A 23,163-nucleotide genomic window follows, 5' to 3' on the forward strand; every position below is an offset into this window, starting at 1 on the left:
AGGCCCTTGAGGTTTTGGCATTTGCAAGCCTCCCAAGGAGAAAGTACAAAACTAAATTTGCTTCAATATTTTTATGTGTGGTATACATACATGTTTATGTTGAACCAGTCTGACTGATATCAGAGATATAAGAGCTGGATTCAGATGAATTATTTAAGAGACTCTTTCAGATAATCCAGCCAAGTAATGAGGGACCAAGAGAAATGGTGGTAGAAGATAAAGAAAAGACTAGAAGTTAGCATTCCTAATGTGGAATCATGAATTAGTGATCTGAAATAAGAGAGAGGAAACAATAAAGGATGACACTGTAATTTCCAGGTCAATCAACTTGAGAGTCATTGTCTCAATTTAGGATGTTCAAGAAGCTGACATCAAGAAAGAATTAGACCTGCACAGTAGTTTTTGGTTGGACACGCCTGTGAACAATTGTGACAGAGAAAAGGAGGCATAGGCAGTTTATAGGTTGAGATACACCTCCGACACCTGTGAAAGGAAAGGGAAAAGGATGGGGGATTGGATAGGAGGCTCAGGGTGCAGGGCAGCCAGGATGACTGCAACAGGAGACCCAAGAGTGCTTATTGAAGGAGTCTGTCATTGGGGAAGAAATGGCCTGGATCTACTTCTCCCATCTTGCTCCATGGCCTGGTGAAACTATGCTGGGGATTTTGAAAATACAGCAGCTTGAGTTTGTCAGCTAATTGCTCTCCTTCAAATAAATTCTCTCTGGAAAGGAGATCTGAACAGTGCCCGCCCATAGTGGACATAGGTCCATTAACAGAAGTATTGGATTCAAGTAATGAGAGAAAAGAGTTAAAAATGTCTGTCTATAAAGCATAAGAAATAGGTAGATTTAGCCAGAGACTGATGTTTCCTGAATTGCCTTTTAGAAGTATTTGTGTCTTACGCATTATATACATAAGTAACAAGGACTTGAGGCAGAGATTGCTATATGAGTTTCAAAAGCTCTTTCCTTTTCTATGTAAGCACACTACGTGCCCCAGATCCTCTTGCAGTTCGTAGAGCCCTATGATTGAGCTCTAGTCAATGGAAAGAGAGAGGAAGTGATAAGTGCCACTCACAAGCAGGGCTCATAAAATCTACCACGGACAATCCCCTCTCACTTTACTGGTTGGAAACAAAGGATTCCAAAACCTTTTACTCCATAAGATAGAATGTGGGATCTGAATCATTGCAAACAAGGCCACCTGGAAAACAAGTACTTTGGGTCATTCTGCATTTAAAATAGCATTTTAAAAATTACTTTTAAGCTGATGCCATTTGGAGATTTAACTATTACAGCAGCTAACATTGATCTAAAAAAGTGATTCAACATAAACATTTATGTATATCACACATAAAGATATATCGATCTCTACATAGTACCAGAGACATCTTTCTCCTTTGAATGTTTTTCTGAAGCTTCAGAATCACATCTTCAATACCTATGAACTTAGTAAGGTTTGGCTAGTATAAATTTAGCAAACTCATAATGTTAAACTAACTTCTCCTTAGTCCCTACTTCTAATAATACTTCCATCATTTCCACAAACACTCTGGACACTTTAGGGTTCCCTATGATTCTTACCTTTTGAACAACTTTCAGGTCAAATTGGTAAATTCTGATAATTCTCCTTTTTTATGTGTCTTTGTATGCATCCCATGCTCCACATTCTATTACCACCATCCTAGAGTAAGTGTGGCTTCATGCCTACAACACCAAAACATTTCTAACATCATCTTGTCTCCTTAACTTTCAGCTCCTCCCCAAATCATTTTTACAAATAGGCTTTGTCACTGTCCCCAGAGCATTTTGGGGATTACAGTAGCAATTATATTATGGGAAAAGCACAGAATAAGATGATTCCAGTTTGAAATATTTATTCTTCTATTTACTAGGGTGACCTTGGGAAGGTGACCTTGACATTCTGAGTCTTGATTTTCTCATCTAGTAAAAGTGGGTTAATCTATTTACAGGATTGTTGCAAAGATTTAATGAAGTAACTTGTAAATGGTGACAGTAAAACACCTGTCTCATGATATTGCTTAACATATATTTATGGAATGAATAAATATATTCTTCTTTATCTTCTCCCTTTATCTCCTGCTTGAAAGTTAATCTCTACTCCACTCAACATGATAACATGCTATTTCTCCTTGAAGGCAAGCTCAAAACTGATCTATTTTGTGACCTCATCTCTATGGAAATCTTGATCACTTATCTTGCCTTATATTGTGAGTTAGCTTTTTTAGTTTTCCTCTATAACCGCCGTCTTTAAGTAGGTTTCAGATGACTTGGGATCTACTTTATATAATGCATCAAGTATATCTTATAGTGTTATTGGCAGATTTGGTTGGTTGGTTGTTTTTAACTTTTGTTTCATTGGGCCCATTCAGAATTCCTTCCTTCCTTCTTTTCCCATAAATGATATTCTGACTTTCTTTTGGATAGAAACCACTCTGACACCTCTAGTTCTTATGGATCATCACTTCCACTTGACCCCACCTACCATCTCCAAGGGCAAGCACAGGACTAAGAACTGCCAACCTAAGCTATTCTTCCTCTTGTCCAAAGTGATCAGACTGAGCTTGTGAGCCAAGCAAGACCCCACGATTTCTACTAGAACAACCAAGGGACGGTAATTATCTCACAGGAATTACAATGTAGGGTCATATTAACTACAGGAAATTTTAAGATATACAGTCATCCCTTGGTATCCATGGGGAATTGGTTCTGGAATCTCCCGTGTATACCAAAACCCCAGGATGCTCAAGCCCCATAGTCAGTCCTCCACATCTGTGGTTCCTCATCTGTGGATTCAGCCAACTGCAGATCATGTAGTATTGTATGTGTTGATCAAAACAAATTTGTGAATGAGTAGAACCATGTAGTTCAAACCCATATTTTTCAAAGGTCAACTGTAGTCTGCAAATTAACCCAGTTGAGAGAAAAATAGGGTCAGTTAAGAAGGAAAAGAACCATGTGTGCCTGCTTTCTCAGCTAGGAAGATTATCTCCAGTCTTTCTTGTCACATGGGCTGAAAATTTTATTTTCTTTAAGCCATTTGTTTCTTGTCGCTTAGAATCAAGAGAACTACCTAATACAGTTGTGTTCTTTAACCATAAAGATGATATTTACTGTTTATTTTTCTAGCTTATTGATAATGAGATTTAGACAAAAATGTGGTTAACATAACATGAATCCTTCCTCACTAACGGAGAAAAAAGAAACAGAAGCACATTCTTCTTGACTTACATAAATTTCATTATTTTGCTATTTAAAAAAGCACATATTTTTTATAAATTTTAAAAAAGGTTCAAAGACCACTTCTGTATTCCAATCTGTAAAAAATATTTTCATTATGTTTATTATAAAAATATAAATGTTTCCACTACAAATCATTTTACATTAGTAAGAGGCCATCTACATTGTACAACATAAACTAAATGAGTACTGTTTTGAAAATGCAAATTTAAAGTACATACATATTGCCAATCATATCACATTTATACATGGCTTATTTGATACTTAGTACAGCAAAAACTGGGCAAGTTTCCAGAAATAAATAATATATGTAAATCAAATTTAAGATACAAAACAGATAATATGGTACATAACATTGTATGGTTTCATGTTGATTGAAATTCAATGCAGTTCCTGTACAAAGAGATGGCCATGAGCATTCTAGTACCTCTACTCCACAGTTAGGAATCGTACACTGCTATGTTTACATATGTACAGGGTAAGGATTGCGTAGAGTAAGTCTATAAGAGGTCAGATAGAAAAATAGTGAAAAAGTGAAGAGCAATATACTGCGTATACAACCTCTACTTTTCAATGGAAACCACAGCCAAAATAAATGAAATAGATTCAACAATCCTCAACTTCAATAGTTCATGAAATGCACAGATTTTGTTGAATATGCAGAGAATAGTACCTAAGAAAGTAAATGCTAGTCTGGAAAAAAAAAAAATGAGATTGAAGCCAGATTCAGATCTCAATCCAACACTCCACAACACAAAATGTTGATTTACAAAATGATTTTTAGCTGCTTCATATCAGGCTTAAGTGAAATTTGTAATTAATTTCATAATCTCATGTATCTTTTTAAAAAGTTCATGCTCTTATATACCCAATAAAGGATTTCTAGTAGGATGATTTGACTATAAGGGACATTGAAGAAATTTAAGAAATAGTTTCATGTATGAAGGAAAACAACCTAAGCCTTATTACCCTAAATTTACAACAAATTAGCACTTGTGAATTTTGATCTGTGATTGTAAGCTGTATAAGTGTTGCATATTGCATAAGAAAATAAAGGTTGCAGCAGCATTTTATCCATTCTATTTTTGTGACATATGCATTTCTTATTCCAGTAACATGATCATATCAGCATTAGAAAGAATATAGATAGAGCTAAAATGTTGCTTCACAATATATTATGGCTAGATCTCCACCATCTACATATTTTAAATGTTAGCAAGTATGCTCATATTTGACTTTTATGGAATAGTCAAAGTTCCTGCGATGAGAGATCTCTCCAGACTTTGAGTCTTGCTGGATAACCAGCTATTTTGAAAATGATATGTTCAATCAATGTCAAGAAGTTCAATGCTTCTAAGATATACACCAAAATTACAATAGGTGCATTTCAGTGAGACGCTTGAGATAAGATAATAATACTTGTTATTGATGATGACAATGTCTAATTAATTTAACAAAACCCTGTGATACAGATGAGTAGTTTAGTTACCATCATTCCTTATAAACAGCTCAAAAAGTTTAAGCAAAGATATTAAATGGCATTTCAAAGCCAGTCAGCAAGTGATTTTTTGACTCAAGCATCAGCTTATAGGCTCTGTTGCCAATTAATGCAGCAATCTAAATAGGATCCCAATTCTTTCCAGTGTAGCTATTCTCTATTTAGGGGCTCTAATGTGGCTCTTTTACTAATGGAGGGAATTGATGGTCTCCTAAGCACCAGAGCAGGGCTGGTATGTCATTGAGAATCCACTACACACAAGCCAGTACATTACACTAAATTAGGAGCATACAGTTAATAATAAATGGAGAGACAAAAATGAATGCGATAATTCAGACTTTGAGAGGTTTGGTTAGTGTATGAACAAGGGAAGGGTTTGGCTTCTTTCTTTTCATATATAGATATAGATATATATAAGTGGATGGTTCCAAAAATCTGGAAAGAAACCCATCATTTTCTACGTTTAGTTTATCCCATCTCCTACTGCTGACAATTTGAGAGAGCATTTGGCACTTGGCTGTCACAAATCTAAATTAAATCAAGGCATAAATAGAAAAAAATAAAAACAATTTGAAAGAAAATAAATACATACTTTTCATCAAAATTAAAACACTTTTTTACATGGTAATACTTAAGGAAGCTAACAATTAAAAATGTGTAGTACTTAAAACAACTACAAACTTCATTTCTATATGCTTTTTAACAGATAAAAGAGAATAATACAATGAAAATGTAGTAAATATGGCCAGATAGTTTGAGGTATGAATTCCTCTATTCTGTTTGCTTTTAAGGAAACAAAATACCAGTTACAGATTTCTTCTGTGTATAAAAATATCACAAGTCTTTTCTTTTGTGGCTCTTAGTAAACGGAGCCACCATGTTCATTACCTTATTTCACTTGTTTTGCTTTTATGACAGTCAGTTTATGATCAATGGCTCTATGCTAGTTCTTCATCAGTTCACGCTGAAGAATTTTGATTTAATCCAACAACTAATATAAAAAAGCAATTACAAAACAAAATACACCCACCCACTCATCCACTAAATGACAGGGGAAATCAAGAGGTTTTCAATTCCATTTTAAGGCATTTGTACTCTTATCTGAGTGTCTTATTGGGCTTGGAACTTCCACCAATACTTCCAGCGTCATCATCTGTCTGCAGAGTGATGCTACATCTTCCAGAGCCACCACTTCCTTCCAGAAATAGTACTTTACACTGGGACTGGACTATTCTTTGATTGGGTTTCTAGAGCTTTAATACTACTGATGATCTTCTTCTGTGGCCCAACCACAGTGACACCAACCTTTTTCATGTCACTATTAAAAAAAAAAAAAAGGAGATTTCTGGTGAGAATCATGGCTTCCTGTATAGTATGTAAGTAGATTTTCAATTAGAAAACTTGTGCAATTATATATCCCAGTGCTTTAGACATAATTTTCTGAATTTTGCATCATTTACCTCTTATATCTCAACCATTCCACCTTTATCCTTGAGGAAGAATACAGATGATGTAGTGAGTTGAATAATGTCTCTCTCAAAGTTTCTGTCCATCTGGAACCTCACCACATGCCCTTATTTAGAAATAGGGTCTTTGCAGATGTAATTAAGGCAAGGGTCAAAATGAGGTCACACTAGATTAGGGTGGTCTCTAAATCCAATGAGACTACCTTTATAAGAGAAAGAGAAGGACACACAGTGACACATAAAAGAAGGCCAAGTAAAGATGTAGGCAGAGACTGGAGTTACATTTACATTTCCAGGGTCCATCTGAAGCTGGAAGAAGTTAAGAAGGATTTCTTCTTTTGGACTTTGGAGCAAGTGTGACATTGCTGATAACCTGATGTCCAACTTCTGGCTTCTAAACTGTGAGAAAGTACATTTCTGTTGTTCAAGCCAGTTCGTCTGTGGTAGTTTGTTATGGCAGCCCTAGGAATCTAATACAGACGGCCACACAATCTTTGTGGGGCACTGTCCCACTCCCCTAAATCTGGGCCAGCTTGGGGACTGCTTTGACCCCACAGAGCATGCTTGAAGTGACTCTGTATTAGCTTCTGCACTCGGGTCTTAAGAAACTAACATATTCCACTTCTTAACTCCTGAGACACCCTCTCTGGGCCCCAGAGCTGCCATGGAAGGGTATGACTACCCTGAGACTGGGGATACTGGAGAGGCCATCTGTAAGCACTCAGTCTCCAGTCCCAGCTCTGTGTAGTTGTCTGCACCAGGGCAGACAAGAATGAAATCGTCTGAAGCTCTCCAGACTAGACTGGACTCATAGGAGGTGAATACTTCAGTCAACACCAACTCTGGAGCAGAAGAATCACCCTCCTGAGCTCTGCCCAAATTCATGACTCACGACATTGTGATATAAAATAACATTGTTGTTGCTTTAGCCTTTTAGTTTGCAGGTCGTTTGTTGCACAGTCATAGACAAATGGAACAATTTCTTTAAAGTATAAAGTTTTTTCAAAGTAGAAAAAATGGCAAGGATATATCTCTAGGTATCAAAATTATTAAATTTAAAACAGTGAAAACTCAGAAACCATGTATTAAAATAAAGATTGTAAGAACATATGGAATTTCATTGGAGGAGGGGAAGACTTAGCTAAACATGTGCAAATGATTAATTAACTATTCTTGATTTAAGCAATTAGTTCATATAGTCACCACTTTCAGATCTTGACTAAAACATGTCCTTCTTAAGAGAGCTCCCTGACCCTCCTATTTCATATTGTAAAACTTTTCTGCACTCATACCTGCACTTCTTACTTTCTCTGCTCTTGTTTCAGTTTCTTCCAGAGCGTTTGTCACCACCCAGCTTATTGCCTTTCTTTCTGGTTTACTTTCTTTACTGTCTATCTTGCCCCACAAGAAGGTGAATTCCATCTGCACAGGGATTCTGGTCGGTTTCGTACTCTGCTTATCAATCACACCCTGAACAAGAGCTCTCATTCAGTAGGGGCTCAATATGTACTTACAAAAAAATGAATCGATAGCGCCAAATGTGATTATCTGGGGAAGCTGACAGAGGATTAAGCATCACTTGGCAAGGAGTGCTAGGCAAATTGAAAATGGCAAGAAGACAAAGCACACACGCCCAAATCACACAGATGGGGCTCCTTTATGTTGAGCATAAAGAAAGGAATGAAAAATTGGGAATTCAACTACATTGAAATGGATTAATTCATTTCTTAAGAAGTGAGTTCCCAAGCAATGAAGGTGTGCAAGAAGACAGCAGGTAACCATTTAAGAAGTAATTTACATGTTATTTACATATCAGCTGCATAAAATTAACCAAGGCTCAGCTGCATTCCTAGCACCTGAGATGGTAATTAAATCCTGATGACCTACCACCCTGCTGCCTGCCATTCAAGGGGCTGGTAAATTCTCTAGGGACAACGTATATATTTTTTTGCCTGAGGTCCTCTCTGGGCACTTCATCTACCTTGCTTCACCAGGAAAGCTAATGGGGAGGTAGGGTGACATACAAGCTTGTGCCCCTTTGTGTAACTGTGGATAATGAACCTTTTGTCTGTTTATGTTGATCCCTGCTTTTGAGAATGTCTGCTCTACAGGATTTTGATTCTTTTATAAACATACCATGTATCCATCTTTAAAAAGAACAACACACATTTCCCTACTTGTCCTCAAACTACAACAAAGTCAGGCTATGAATCCAGAGCCAGAAGACAGGGTGGCTATAAATACACGCCCACAAATCAACAGAGCCTCACTGGTTCTGCATTCTCTCATCTGTCTTCCATTCTATATCATATTTTTTTTATGACTTGCTGATTTTTTTTCTCTATCTCTTCCTGTCCCCTTTCTTTACAAGCTTAAAAAACAAAACAACAATCATGGAAAGCAAGAGGAAAAATGCTCCAAGGTAGTGTACTACTTTCCTGAGCTTGTTGGGAAATTTAAGTGTAATGAAAGAGTGGTAACATGCTATGATGCTTGGCCCCATTTTCCCCTCTGGAACTACAGCACCAATACTCTGGTTGCTGGACAAAATCAGATGCTGCAAGTTCACAGATCAATTTGGGACAAATCTGAGGGCTGGCCCAGCTCTAGGACTCTTATTCCAATAGGTAGGACCAAGTCTTCTCTTTTAGTCCAGTGCCCTCCTCATCACTTCTTTATGTCCCAAGGGCAGCTGAAGAAATCTCCTGCATAAAACTGTCTCAGATTCAGTGTCTGGGAACCCAATGTAAGCAAAGAGATACATAATTTTGTTTATATTGATTGCAAAGAATTATACTGGAAAAGGGAATTACAGTAAATATCCCTTTAGGGTATGCCTTAGCATGGGTCTTTATGTCCCTCTCTACCCCTGCTAAAATATCTTCTACCCACCACCCTGCCATGTCCAAAATCATTCTAAACATCCAGCTGCTCTAGTCTCAATAGCGCTCCCCAGATGCTTATCTCGTTATCACTACCCTGTTCAGAAGAGCAGTGGAAAAGTTCAAGACTAAAGAGCAGCTCAAGATTGAGACCAGAGGTTAATAAGCGATCTGGTACTTCAAAGGCAAAAGGACAGGTGATGACACTTTGAAAATGGCATCCAAGGGTGCAGGATAATGACATGCAGCCATTAATCTGCCTAATACTCATTCCACACACCTAATTCTGTCTCCAGTTTCTGCAGTCACTCATGCCCTTTCTCTTTCTCTCTTCCCTTCTCATGTTAACTTTCCAAAATCCATTTTAGATAATGAAATATTATGAAATATATTTTTCAATATGCTGACTGAATACAACTGCACATTTTCTAGATTTTATTGAAAATTAGATGACTTGAGTAGCTGGCATGTAAATGAAATCCCTAAACAATTGAAATAAGTTAATATTTATTTGAGTATGAAGCTCTATTGATTTTTCCCTGTGAGTGATATTATGGATAGAAAAACAAAAACAAAGACAAAAACAAAAACAAATGGAAAACCCTTTTATAGGTATCTCTGTCTTATTCTAGGAGACTCTCTAGAGTTATTCGGTCAAGGGACACAGAAAATAGGGGTTGAAAGGAATCAAATTTAAACAATAAGCCCAATAATAGCAGGAGTTATCTCCTGGGTGGCAGAATCACAAGGCTTTATTTTTTCTTTCTTGTATTTTGTTTTAAATTTTCTTTACTGCTTCTTTAATAAAGCATTATTTAAAAATAAAAAAATAAGCCCAAGATTGCAAAAGAAAGAGTGAAATATTGAGTTAAATATTGTATAGTATTTAAGGTGAGAATGTTGCCTCACTAGATTTCCACAGACTATTAGTGTACTAAATGTATTTTTAAATCTCATTTTTTGTAACATAAACTAGGGGCATGAGGTACACCACACTGCAGAGACCCAAAAAGTAAACAACACTTTTCAAGGAGTTTTAGGTCAATAAATGTTAATTTGATGTTGTGTCTGAATTGAGGAGAAGGGACAGAGGAAAGCACATTGTGGGGATTGAAATACAAAGATATCTGAGACCACCTGGCTCAGTGTGAAGGGCTAACCTGAAAGAGCTGCCTCTCTTAGGAAAAGTCAGCTTTCATCGTGAATGTACACTCACAGGTTGTTTAAATAATAATAACAATTAAGTGAAAATATTCTAGCCAGCCAAACAGAGCTTACGCTCTGACACTGATTTGTTGAGACGAATACATCCCTGCCTTGGAAGTATAGCAAATGCCGCCTCTTTACTTTTTTAAGCAAATAGCTTTCTAAACACATAAATAGATTATAATGTCTGACTATTTTTAAACTGTGAGCTAGCAGTTAATCACATTAACAATGTTCTGCCTCATCCACTTCAAATAGCGTTCCATTATCTAAAAGCTCTGAGTGTTGAGGTTTTTATTGAGAATAAATATTTGCATAGCTTTGCCTTTGAAAATCTGGCAGTGGTGCAGAAATGGTCAACTTTGTGTTTGTTCTTTGCTATGCTTCTGTGCTCTAAAGCAGGTGTCTTGTATATCTTAACCCAAGCTGTTTACATTATTAAAATAAGAATTTATAACAATATTTAAATACATTAATATATCCTAGGACTGTGTCTGATCAAAATATACACAACAGAAACTCAAAGCATATTGTCGATTGGGTCAGAAGTCTATTCAAGAAATACTACATTCCACTTTAAACAAGGATACCAACACATGTTAAGTTGACTAGAATGAATTTATTTTCTAAGAACAAATTCTCCTCTTCTATACTAATACACCCTTTCTCTAGATCATTTTGTGACTACGTGTTTCTGATTGGAATGTTATACCACAAATGATAAACTTCTTACCTATTTGTTAGGTACACGTATCTCTTATTAACTATGTCACACACTACTTTTTTGACATCTAATCTGTAACTCTCCAAGGTGACTTTGTTTAAATGATTGACAGGATGACGATGAAAGTCCTTAAATATTCAACAAAAATTAAATATTCAAATATTGGATATAACTTAAAGAAACTTGAGGGCACTGAAGGGTTTATTTAACATTACAAAGATCAAAGATAGAAGAGTCTGACTCAAAGATGAATACAGTTTCCAAAAAGACGATGCAAGCTACAAAATTGTGGACAATTTTTGGTGTATCTGCCCAGCACAAAACCTCTTGGAGCAGTCCTTTATCTTTTCCTCAGGAAAGGACCCCTAGAGCCAAGTTTATGCTCTCTCACTCCACCTCCTTTGAACAGAAATGATTAGCTCGTGGCAAACAAACGTGCGTTTGGAGAAGCCAATCTATAAGCAGGGCTGAGGCCATCAGAATGTCTCTCCTGGGGAACTGGAACAAAGAAAGTTGGACCCTGGGCAGTTGAGTGGCATACCAAGGTTGTATGATCTCAGGTTGAGAAAGCCATTTTCAGCTATGGAAAAGGATTCCATCTCATTAGAAAGTAAATTCTTTCTCATTCACAGAGAGATGGAGAATGTGACTTCCAGGTTATCACTTCCTGTTCCTAATTTAGCATAGTTTGTGAATGAAGGTGAATTTCATGGATTATTCACTGGATTCATTTGATCCCTTATAAACGCCCCTCCTTAAGCCCATGGATTTCTCATATCAAAGAATTCCTATTACCGAAGGAGACCTATCATAACACAGGATCCTTGTCTAAGAAATATAGCATATTACACTTAATTATCATTAGCTTTTAACATGTGATGTCACAAATTAATATTAATATATATTAATTATGCATATTCTGTCTTTCCAAAATGACAAGAAGCCTTTTAAATCATGTCTTAAACCTATTTATAACTTTATTTTCTAGCATGAGATCACACAATAATAGATGATGATAGAAGATGTTTATTTAGTAGCTGTGAAAACTACTTTTGGACTTCAGCATGTTTCCTTATATACCAGATTATCCACTTATTTCTCAATTTGCCATTTCCATAGAGGTTAAGCTTTGTTAATAGCAGAAAATTGCAAATGCAGGGATATATAAATCATCATGATAAATTGGTTTATGTTTTAAATCAGGTGCTTGGATCTGTTAGGGTTGGGTATGGATATGTATCTGTTGGTCTTTTTGAAGGAGGTCATAGTTCAGTGAAGACACCTATTGTGGGGACCTAGCATGAGGAATAAAGACACATCAACACTCATCAATTTAGAAGGTGTCCTTGACAGAGACCCAGGAGCCAGTTCAGTGGTTACTGAAGAAAGTTAAGTACCTCAGAGATTCATCTAATATTTATAATACATTAATCCAAAACATGTATGTCCACCAGAAAGTTCATAATCATTCAGTCTTAAAAACATTTCCTTACTCTGTGGAAATCTTGGCTACGGTGTCACAAGAACTGTACTCTACGCCGGTGAAGATTTCCTTACACTGTGCCATCCGGACACCATTAAGCCAGTCACCTGTTGTGCGGAAGGTAGTAATGTCAACGTTGCTTTGGTCCAGAAGAAGGTTTGATGGCCTGCAAGAAAAGAAAATTCCAAAGGGAGAGAGATCAGGAGTTGGCAGAATTGCTGCGTGTCAAAATTTGACACCAACATCAGCAGGAACTTCCAGACTTCATGTGGCACTCCTGTTTATTTGTGAAATTTATCTGCCATGAAGGCTTCATCAGCTCAAGCTGGCAGCTTGCAAGAATACTTTGCAATCGTCTTGTCTCAGTGCTCCCCTTCTCCACCCACGACTGCTTTTTAAATTATTGAAACTCTGCCAGTGAAAAGCATAAATATATCCACACATAGCTTTGTAATTTGTTTATGATTTGTTTAACCATTAGCAAAGATGGTGGTGATTTAGGATTCAGTTATAGTTGACATGACACACTGAACACTTTGCTGCCTGCTTTGGTGGATGGATTTGGTTTCCAATATTAAATCCTGCCTACTGGACGATCATCCGTAGACAATGTGCAGGTTGCTGTCTAAGGGACATTTTGAACAACCTGGACTAAACTTACAGCAGGGCATAAAGTCAGTACAGATTTACATAATGTCACAATGTCATTAAAAGTAAAAATTACAAAAGGAATCGAAAAAAGTAGATGAGTAACAATAAGTGGAAGTAATAAGTGAAATTCTCACATATGTGACAACACCAAATGGATTTTATTATACAGATACAGAGATAGATAGATAGATGGATAGATAGATAGATATAGATATGACTGTGATTTTTATCGCAGAATATGCATTAAGCATTTAGAGAACTTCTAGGATTGCTTTATATAATCACAGGTCTAACCTTAGATCTATGACCAAAGACATAGATCTATGACTGCAGATCTATGACCAAGCTCTGGTCAATCAAAGGAACATAAAAGGAATCAAAAGGGATGTGAAAGAAATGGACCATATTTGCATCCCTGAAGAGCCAAAAGAAGCAGCCGATTGATAAACTGCCTTGGGTTGTTTTTGTCAGCTTTCAGTGACTTCTTTAATTGTCCTTGGACTCATAACACAGGGACCAAGTGGACACTTGACTGTCCTTTTCTTTATGCTCTCCTCTTAGGAAGGGAGTTTGTGTAAAAAGTAGTTATGAAGACCTTTGCTTTTAGATAAGTAATAATAATAATGATGATTATATTGAACATATATGAGAACTTACAGTGTGCCAGCAACTATACTGAGCATAGTACACAGATACCAAGGGCTTTAATCCTTAAGTTAGTTACGCATTGATGCTATGCCCCTATAATACATGTGAAAGCTGAAACCGAAGCTGAGTCACAAATCAGAGTTCTGTCCACATTTAAAAGGACTATTTAATTGGGAGATTTCCATTACTACTGATGATATTTCTTCAACCCATTCCCTAATATGCAAGAGACATGCCTAAATGTGAGGTTAAGATTCTTAAACCTGAACAACTGTGTATCATGCCCTAGACCTGCATGCTGTCGCTAGGGAGACATGGAAGGAATGTATATTCATCTGGATTTTTATGTGGACAATTCAATTTATTTGATACAAATAAAATTTTAATTAATTAAAATAAGTTTGATTATTTGATAAAAATGAACTTTTAACACAATTTTAATGCTGAATTTAAGAGAACGTTGAGAACATGGCAGTTTGGTTCTGTTATATTTGCATACCCTGTGTTAAATGCAGATCAATAGCTAGTCTCCTCCTGGTTGGTGAAGCGGGGACAGTGGAAAGTACAGGACTTTTCAACCTTCCTTCCATTAGACTAAGCTACCTCAATCCTCTCTACTCCATGTGCTTGAATTATAAATTAAAAAAATTAAAATTAAGGAGCTTATAATTTATATTTATGTGCTATGGTTTAGTTTTAACTAACTCTTACAGGTGATCTAAGAGAAAGAAAGAAATAGAAATTAGGCATTATTTTACAAAGCATTAATTTTCCTTTGAGGAATATCTAGAACACTTCAAAATACAAACATAATAATTTAGAAGTTATTCTCTTCTGGAACATATATAGAAAAAATTTTCTATGATTCTCTAAGTAGCTCATCTGAAAAAGAAAAAAACAGTTTAAAAAAATAATTGAAAATTCTTTGTTTGTGTTTGTTTTTTTCCTATGAACTTGAGGAATTACAGATATAGACACACAACGCAGGTTCCAAAATGTACATGATATTCTTGGGTTATTTTGAATGGCCATTGTGAGTGAAATAGCCTTTGTCACTGGTCAACATTAGATATGACATTGGACCCATTTCATAAGACATTGACTCAGCAAACAAAATGGATAGGAATAGCATTAAATCAGGTGTGAGAAAATTTTATAAGGAAAATGACGTGAGACCTAGAAAGGAGACAATTAAATATTAGACTATCCACAGGCGTGCATGCACACACACAGGCAAACTTACACCCCACAGCCTGGATTTCGACAGTAGCCACAGTATAGAATCTAATGTTGCCTCTTGTCGACTCTTGGTCCCATGAATAGCAATACTTTTATACTTACAGGTTTGTGGGTATGAAGACTCAAACCCCAGGATATTTATGCAGAGTATTTATGAAGTGTGCCTAATAGCAAAATGCAGAATTTTTCCCTCTCAACTCAGAATCGTTTGTATTTTTAAGCTCAATGCAATAGCCAGACTCAACAAGAGTTTAGAGAAAATTAGTATAAACAAATTGAAATAAGACAGGACGTGCGGATTAGGGATTAGAGTGACCCCAACCGAGTTTTTCTGTTTATTACTTGGATCAAAGTATAAGGAAGACAAAGAATGACCTAATTTTAATGCCAGTGACCTCAGAATAACCAGCCCTGCAAAGTATCATTTTTCCACTTCCAGGATTTCTCTGGGGAATTCAAATAAAAATTGGTTCCTTTCCTCCTCCGAGAGGACATCTGGAGAGTTTATCAATGGATAGGAATTTGTCTCTCACTGTGAAGAGCCTGTGATGTCTCTTCATGCGCACCAGGGGAATGTGGGCTTTTTGAGCAGCTGCAGGCATTGGCGTTTTTTTAGACCCAGCCCCAGACATTGGGTCTGAAGGGGAAATTTATAGGCTGGGTGATGTGCACCGTGAGCTCACACTTTTACTAGACAAATTAGATGGGTTTCAATCCGTGCAGCTGTAAACGATGTCCTGCAGAGTTCCACCTGATCTTTTACAGCTTTTCATAAATCAGTACCTACTGGCCGCAGACTGCAGTCATTAAAAAGAAATCATGGAAATTACATGTTTGCTCAAGGGAAGCAAAAAATAACTTTCCTCCCTTTCTTTCCCCCTCCTTGTATTGAGGCTTGTGAATTATTCTTTTGTGGATTTCCATACGGTTGCATTAAAGAGGTACACATATATTTTCTTCCCATCAACTTCTATTTTATCTGTAAATGCTCATACCAATTAGCACCAGATACTGGGGAACAAATGTTAATAAATAACTGCTAGTCCCAAGAATATCTTCTCATAATAATCTTATTTCAATATTGCATTAGAATTCTAAATCACTAAAATTGAATGTTGTTTTATTTATAACATAAAAAGACTCCTTTGTGTTTACAAAGGGCTTTATTTTTTATGCATTAAAGTAATGATTAATATACATTTCTTTAATGAATAAGTAGATGCCTTCTGAGTCTAGAAGTAAATATTAATAATATCAGTGATTTATTCTATTACCCTGTAATTACCTGTTTCTTGTCTGTTGTGAGTAGTTTCAGGGACCATATTAACTTTTAAGAGTAATTTCTCAAAGGCAAAATATTAAGTGTATGTACCTTGAGTAATGCCTGAAAATATTTTTTCAACACCTTTTATAATTTATTGTTAATATTTTTGTTTCAAATGGTGTCAATATATTTCAAGGAGAAAATATTGTATTTGACAATTCTTTAAATGAGAATATATGATAATCTTAATCTTTTTATCTTTAACATTAGAAATTCTAGATAAAATTAAATGAGTTTAACTTGTCATCAACAACTAAAAATAATTTTGACTATATACAGTTCCCAACAGGAGACTAGTATATAAATGACACATTAAGGAGGAGTAAAGTCATTGTGTTTATTTTAATTGTCCTGAGGCCTTAAGGACAAAAATCTTAGCAGTTATAGATATCACATCTGGTTTAATTTCTCCCAGTGGTGAAATTACTGCTTTGATTTTTAAGATTAAAAAAAAAAATCACCTGGGTATTTGGAATATTTGCTTCCCTCTAGAAGGTTCTGTACCATATTTGTTCAGTGAGAAAGTCACCTTGTCAGTTTCAGAATTGGAGGTCAAAGTCATTTTGAGGAACAGATTTTTTTGGTCATTAGATTTCTCTTAAAGGATATAATATTTGTCAAAACAGCAGTTATTCTTAAAAAGAATTATATTTTGTTCTCTTAGAGATCAAAAGAGTTTTATTAATGCTAATTCAGTGCCATTAACAGGGGAAAATTGTAAGTACTACTTATTTTTATTCCTATTTATCTTGCAATGTAATAAAGACAAATCCTTACAAAGTTAGCAATCAGTGCAATGGTACAGTATATTTAAAATCATTTCAATTATATTAACTAACTATAACTGGGTCTTCAGAATCTTATTCTAAATATTTAAAATACATTGTTTGTCTTTATACCATTCAATTTGGTTACCTTCACTTTAGAAACTCATTCTAAATATACAGAATGTATTATTTAATTCTTTATGCCCCAAATTAATATTCTTCAAATTTACAATAATAGTATTGAGGAATCCAATGACCTGGAGTGTGAAAATTTTGTGAATTTGAAGAACAAGTCATTTCTCTATTTCATTTTATAGATATAAATATCCAAAAATAAAAAGGCACTTTACTGCCTAAATAGCAATGAATTAATTCATCTGTTATTTTTATCTATTTTTAGTCTTTTAAATTTTTTTAAAATTAAAAAAATTTTAATTTAGTTACATTCAGGAAAGTTATTGAATCAGTTTACTTAAAACCAGGAGCTATATTTTATACATAATGTAAGACTAATTATCTTTTATATTAGTATTACATGAAAGATAAATAATATATAAGTATTATATAAGTATATATAATGTAAAACAAATCTTTAAAATAGTTTCTTTTAAAATATGAATTTTGCATAATTTTTATCTGTATAACAAAAATGTGTTGTGAAGTAAGAGAAAATTTTATCATTACTATTTCCTATTTATTTTTATAGCAGCATTTTCTATCAAGAACTTCTCTGAGAAAGATTTCTCCAGTTCTTAAAAAGAGGAAGGGAGCTTTATTTTTACCCTTTTATGCATGTACATTATGACTATACTTTTCTTTCTTTTTTTTTAACTTCTCAAAAGCATTATTTTCCACATTGCTTTTTCCTTTTCATCATCAAATTATAACTAAATCTCTTAAAATTCCGTATCTCATTTATCACTCTAAAAGAGTCAAAATAGTTCACTAAAGAACCCAATGTCCTTCTCATTGCTTTACGGAATGACCTTTTTCCTCAGTTGTCTTTTTTTCCCTCACTCTTCCGCAACTTTTGATAAAACAGTTCATTCTAAGCACTTTCAGAAAATTGCTTGAGCTGTGGTTTCTGTAATGGTCCAAGTCTCATTCTTAACTCTGGTTATTCCTGCTCCTACCTACCATGTCACATTCTTCTGCTCTGTAATTGGTACTGTTCCCCGAAGCTCTAAACAGAGAGCATTCTCTTTCTCTCTGGGTGGAGGTCTATGCGGTAGGGTTAATGTTCTGAGATAATAACTAATGTTTCATACGTTTTTCCTTCTAGGATTGCCATCCACTGGCATTGATTGGCTCTGTAGACCCCTTATGAGGAGCCTGAAATCTCCGTAATTACCACCACATTCTGTTACACACTATGGAAGCATTCACTCATTTCAATCAGCTTCTTGGCTCTGGTAGAGTTTTGAGGTCATGACTTCTGCACTAAGTGACTGAGGTATTTCAGGACTTCAGAAACACCCCCAGCTGCAGGGCAGCACCGAAGCAGCAAGAAGCTGGGAAGTTCAATCTGGAAGATTGGGAGGGGGGAGGTCTCAGTGTCAACCTATGTGGACAAACACCCTCCGCCACTCACAGGTTAAAGTCTCCTGGTAATCCATGGGATAGGACAGCTTTAAACAGAAATTACATTCTTATTAGAAGAATAGGGATGGATATATTTGCAATCAGCATGACTAGATTGAGGTTTGTACCTGCTAAACATGATATTAACTGTGTTTTTTAAAATGTTCTTTCCAGAGAGAAAGCTCTAAATTGGATCCCTAGATTTAATCTCTCCGCCAGCTTGAGATGTAAATTTCCAGCTTCTTGTGGGACTCAGTCTTGTGTGCAAGATGCTCATCTGCCCAGCAGAGCTGTTCTTCCCTCCGCCATTCCTCCCCCGGCAGTGAGAGCACTGTTCTCAGGGTGATCCTCGTTCACCAGGGAGTGCTCTCTGGTGCTGTCACTCTGCACATCTCCTTAATCACTGTGCCCTATAATACTCATGTCACTAAAATCTTCTGAATTCACACCTTTTCTTTTCATTTTCTCTACTCTACACTAGCACAAGTCCTTTCCAAGACTACTGAAGTCACCTCCTTACTCCTTAACATGACCGTCTTTACCTGCCACTTTTCTAGGGAGAGCTGCCAGAGAACCGTTTCACAGATACATCATCTAAGTATTTTCAGTGGCTCCTCTTTTCCTCATGAACAAAAGCCCAACTTTCTAGAGATGACATTAAGTCTTCTGTGATCTGGTGAAATCATCTCTCAGGCTCTTTCCTCATAATTTCCTTTCTTATCCTATATTACAGCAGAATTGTCTTATGCAATGTAAATGAAATATCCTAAGTTTTTGTGTCTTGATTTTTTGGACAATGTCCCCCTAGCCTGGTACAATCTTATCCTGTTAGCAGCTCGTATAAATTTCACCCGTCATCCAAAAGCCACTTCTCTACAACTGCCAGAGAATCTCAAAGCTAAAAGTAAAGTCATCCTTCCTTCATGATCCCTAAACACCTTGTCTTCTTGCTCCAATAAATACATATTCAGAGGGATATTACAGTTGACCCTTGAATGACAACAGGGTTAATTTTTGGTCAGTCCTCCCCATCTGCAGTTTCTCATATCCATGGTTCCTCTGTATCCTCAGACTCAACCAGCCACAAACTGTGTAGTAGCATACTATTTACAGTTGAAAAGCATCTGTGTGTATGTGGACCCATGCTGTTCAAATGCACATTGCTCAAGGGTCAGCTGTGGAAGTATTTCTGAACTTTTTTCCCTCCAGTTTTCAATGTAAGCCTTTGAGGGTGGAGGCTGTGTCTCTTCACCTGTATAATCATCACAGGGCCTAGTATAATGCCTCGCACAAAGTAACTGCTAACGAAACATTCGTATCTTCCTATTCATATACAGTCAAAATTTAAATGTATGCAGGTCTCCTCCAATTACTCTCCTTTTAGGAAAATAAATCACTTACTAGAAAACAAACTTAAATAATATTTAATATAACTTCCCTTTACTTCTCACCACTTTTTGCAACAGCTAAGTAAGTTTTTAATCCAATACATGCTGGCCATCTGCTTAAACACCTTCTCCACATCCAGCAATGATACTCCCAAAGACGCTCTCAGTGGAAGGTTCTTTGGGAATGATTCTCTCATGAATCATCAACTCTAAGGTAGTTTGAAAAGTAAAATAATGCCTTATAGAAAGATTTCTGTTACAGTATATGAAATAAAATTTGCCATAAAACTAACTAGACTCGGGCAGACTCTGGAAAATAACATCCCTATAAAAACGATAGAACGATGCTGCTTTTTCCTAAAGGACTCTATTGACACAATTCTATACATTCATTGATCCCAATAACGAAGAAGTCATTCAGAAATTTGAATCTTTGGTGCCATCCACAAACTCAGGTTGAGACAGTCGCCTAGTGTGTTTTGAGGAGACTGTTTCTGGAGTTGAGCTGACAGAAAGAGACATGAAATTTTGCTTGGGTGAAAAATTTAGGCTTTTACCATTATGTCGAAGGTCTGCAGAAATTGGTATAATGAATAGAAAAAAAAAAAAAGAGAGAATATTTTTTCTAAAAATTGTGTGCCTGTTGAAATGGAAATTTATTATTATTTCAGCAATTATGTAATCACCTGCTTAACAGATATTTACTGCATTTCCAGTATCAACCTGGCACTGGTAACCTGAGGGAAGCATGGCCTCGGATCGCATAGGGCTTGAGCCAGCTGAAGGAACAGATACTTGAAAACACACACCACTGAATTAAAATCATGATAAAGAACAGAGACAGTGGTCTGTGAAGGAATACTCGTGTTGACTTTTAAGCCATGTAGTCAGAGAATGACTCAAATAAGACGAGACGTAGGCGTTGCTTCCAAAGGGAAGCTGGATGCAAAGGAGGCTCTTAGACAAGAAGAACAGCGTGTGCTGCTGGCCTCGTGTCTGAAGAGCTCTGGCTTCCTGAAGGAACTTGGACTTGGTCACTCTGGCTAGAGTGGTGTTTCAGCGAAAGTGGCACAGGCTGAAAGGTGGAAGTGCCCCTCCCCCCACAAAGCAGTTGTGTCAGTCAAATAGCATCACTTCTCTGTTTTGAATGCCTTCATGGGTTCCTCATGCATTTGCATTTCAAAAAAAAGAAATCCAGAGTCCTCACCACGGCCTGGGTGACCTCAAGTGCCCTGGCTTGTGTTTGCCGTCTCAGACTCACGATGGACTGTCCCTTTCCTTGCTGCTCTTTGGTAATGGTGCTGTCCTTCTGCTACTTCTAGAACTCTCCAGACTCATTTGCAGTTTCTTTTTCCTATGCCAAGAATACTTCTCTTTTTACGGGGAGGAGGAGTCTTTAAACAGCTGGCTCTCTTCCTTTCTTTAGTTCTCAGCACAAATATCATCTCTTCAGAGGGCTTTTTCCCAACCACCCTGTAATAATCCATCACAACTTTTTATTTCCTTCCTGTAATCTGTCTATTGTCTATTGTACGTCTGTAATGCAAGCTCCAGGATGGTAGGAACCGTATTTGTCTTCTTCACTGTTCTCCAGCGTCTACACAGACCAAGCACACGGTAGATTAGCATATAATAAACAGTTGTTGAAAAATAAAGAAATTAATGTTTGAATAAAAGAAATGACATTGGAGAGTCAGAGCTATTTAAATCATCAAAAAGAAGGTAGTTTTTTTTTTCACAAGGATAATGAGAATTCAAAATTGGTTATAAAAAGGTGACTGAACTTATATATATATATATATATATAAACAACTGATCAATATCTTTTTATCAATATATAATTAATCAATATAGATTGATAAGAAATCTCTGAAAGTTCATGAAAAGATGCTTGGAGTGGGGCAAGAATGGAAGCAGGGGACACATTAGGAGGCTACTGCAGTGGTCGAGGTCAGAGGGGAAAATGTAGAAGAGAATGTTTGCAGTGAAAAGGGAGAGAGATGCATCATGCTGATCCAAAGATCACCTGGGTCAAAGTCTGGAGGGCAAGAAAGAAGTGCCAAGACGAGCTCTAAGCCTGACTGGGCAGATGAATTGGTGCCGACCTTCAACTGAATTAGGAAGGCACCAGAAGGATGAGGCTACCAGGAGATCATAAAAAGATAAAATTACAGAATATTACAGTTCAGATGTCTTTGAGACTCTTATTTGATAAGTTTGGCTCTCAAGGGTGGTAGAAAAATGAGGAAGTAGTTGGCAGAGATGTGGGGCCCACAGAGGTGATGTTGACAACCAGCATCTTCTAAATTCCTCTGATGATAAGTCACCTGGAGGTTTTAATCAAATGTCCAGATTCCATTCCCCTTTCCTACAGATTCTGTATCAGTAGCTTGGGATAGACCTGGATATTTGTGCATTTAGTAAGTTCCCCTGATGATTCTCATGCTAGGGAAATTTGAGAAACAATGTAATTATTTTTATGGTAACGATCTTGCAGAAATAAAGAGCCTGCATATGCAGGAGAGAGAGAGAGAGAGGGACTGAGGATTTGGCTCTGACAGTAATTGGATGTACACTTCCTCTCCTGGAATTGCAGAAATGAGGGGAGAGAGAAATAGAGAAAGGGAGAGAGGAAGCATTTGCCTCTGACGTTGGATGAACACTTCCTCTCCTTCTCTCTTCTAATTAGAGGCAAGAAGGAGCTCACAGAGAAAGAAATGTGACAATGAATATATGTGTGTTCGTGTATAGCTGAAAAATTGTGCTGTACACTGGAATTTGACACAACATTGTAAAATGATTATAAATCAATAAAAAATGTTAAAAAAAAAAAAAAGAAGGACTTTCCACACTTGTAATTAGAGGAAAGAACAAAAAGGCGGGTGGGTGCAGGCACCAGTATGTTTTTGTTTTCCTGCTGGAATTTCCCATCTGATAACTTGTATTGTCTCAATAAAACGTGTGGCAAGGGCATCACTGGAAAATTAAAGGGGAAAGGGAATGAGTTTAATCACCTATGAAAAAGAATAAAACAATCATTGGCA

At 36.4% G+C, this 23,163-nt stretch overlaps 1 protein-coding gene across 3 annotated transcripts in view; it reads right to left on the minus strand.

Moving 5' to 3' along the window:
* Positions 1-3,346: 3,346 nt before the first annotated feature.
* Positions 3,347-23,163, minus strand: part of EPHA3 (EPH receptor A3) — a 329,726-nt gene continuing 309,909 nt past the window's right edge. For all 3 annotated transcript variants that reach the window (XM_010978517.3, XM_010978516.3, XM_064496298.1), the window contains exons 16-17: positions 12,532-12,687; positions 3,347-6,078 (exon numbers count right to left, since the gene is read on the minus strand). In XM_010978517.3, coding sequence (XP_010976819.1) covers positions 5,973-6,078; positions 12,532-12,687 — 262 coding nt within the window. In that variant the 3' untranslated portion in view covers positions 3,347-5,972. The remainder of the gene's footprint in view (positions 6,079-12,531; positions 12,688-23,163) is intronic.

The sequence above is a fragment of the Camelus dromedarius genome, chromosome 2, assembly GCF_036321535.1.
Source record: "Camelus dromedarius isolate mCamDro1 chromosome 2, mCamDro1.pat, whole genome shotgun sequence".
Classification (NCBI taxonomy): Eukaryota; Metazoa; Chordata; class Mammalia; order Artiodactyla; family Camelidae; genus Camelus; species Camelus dromedarius.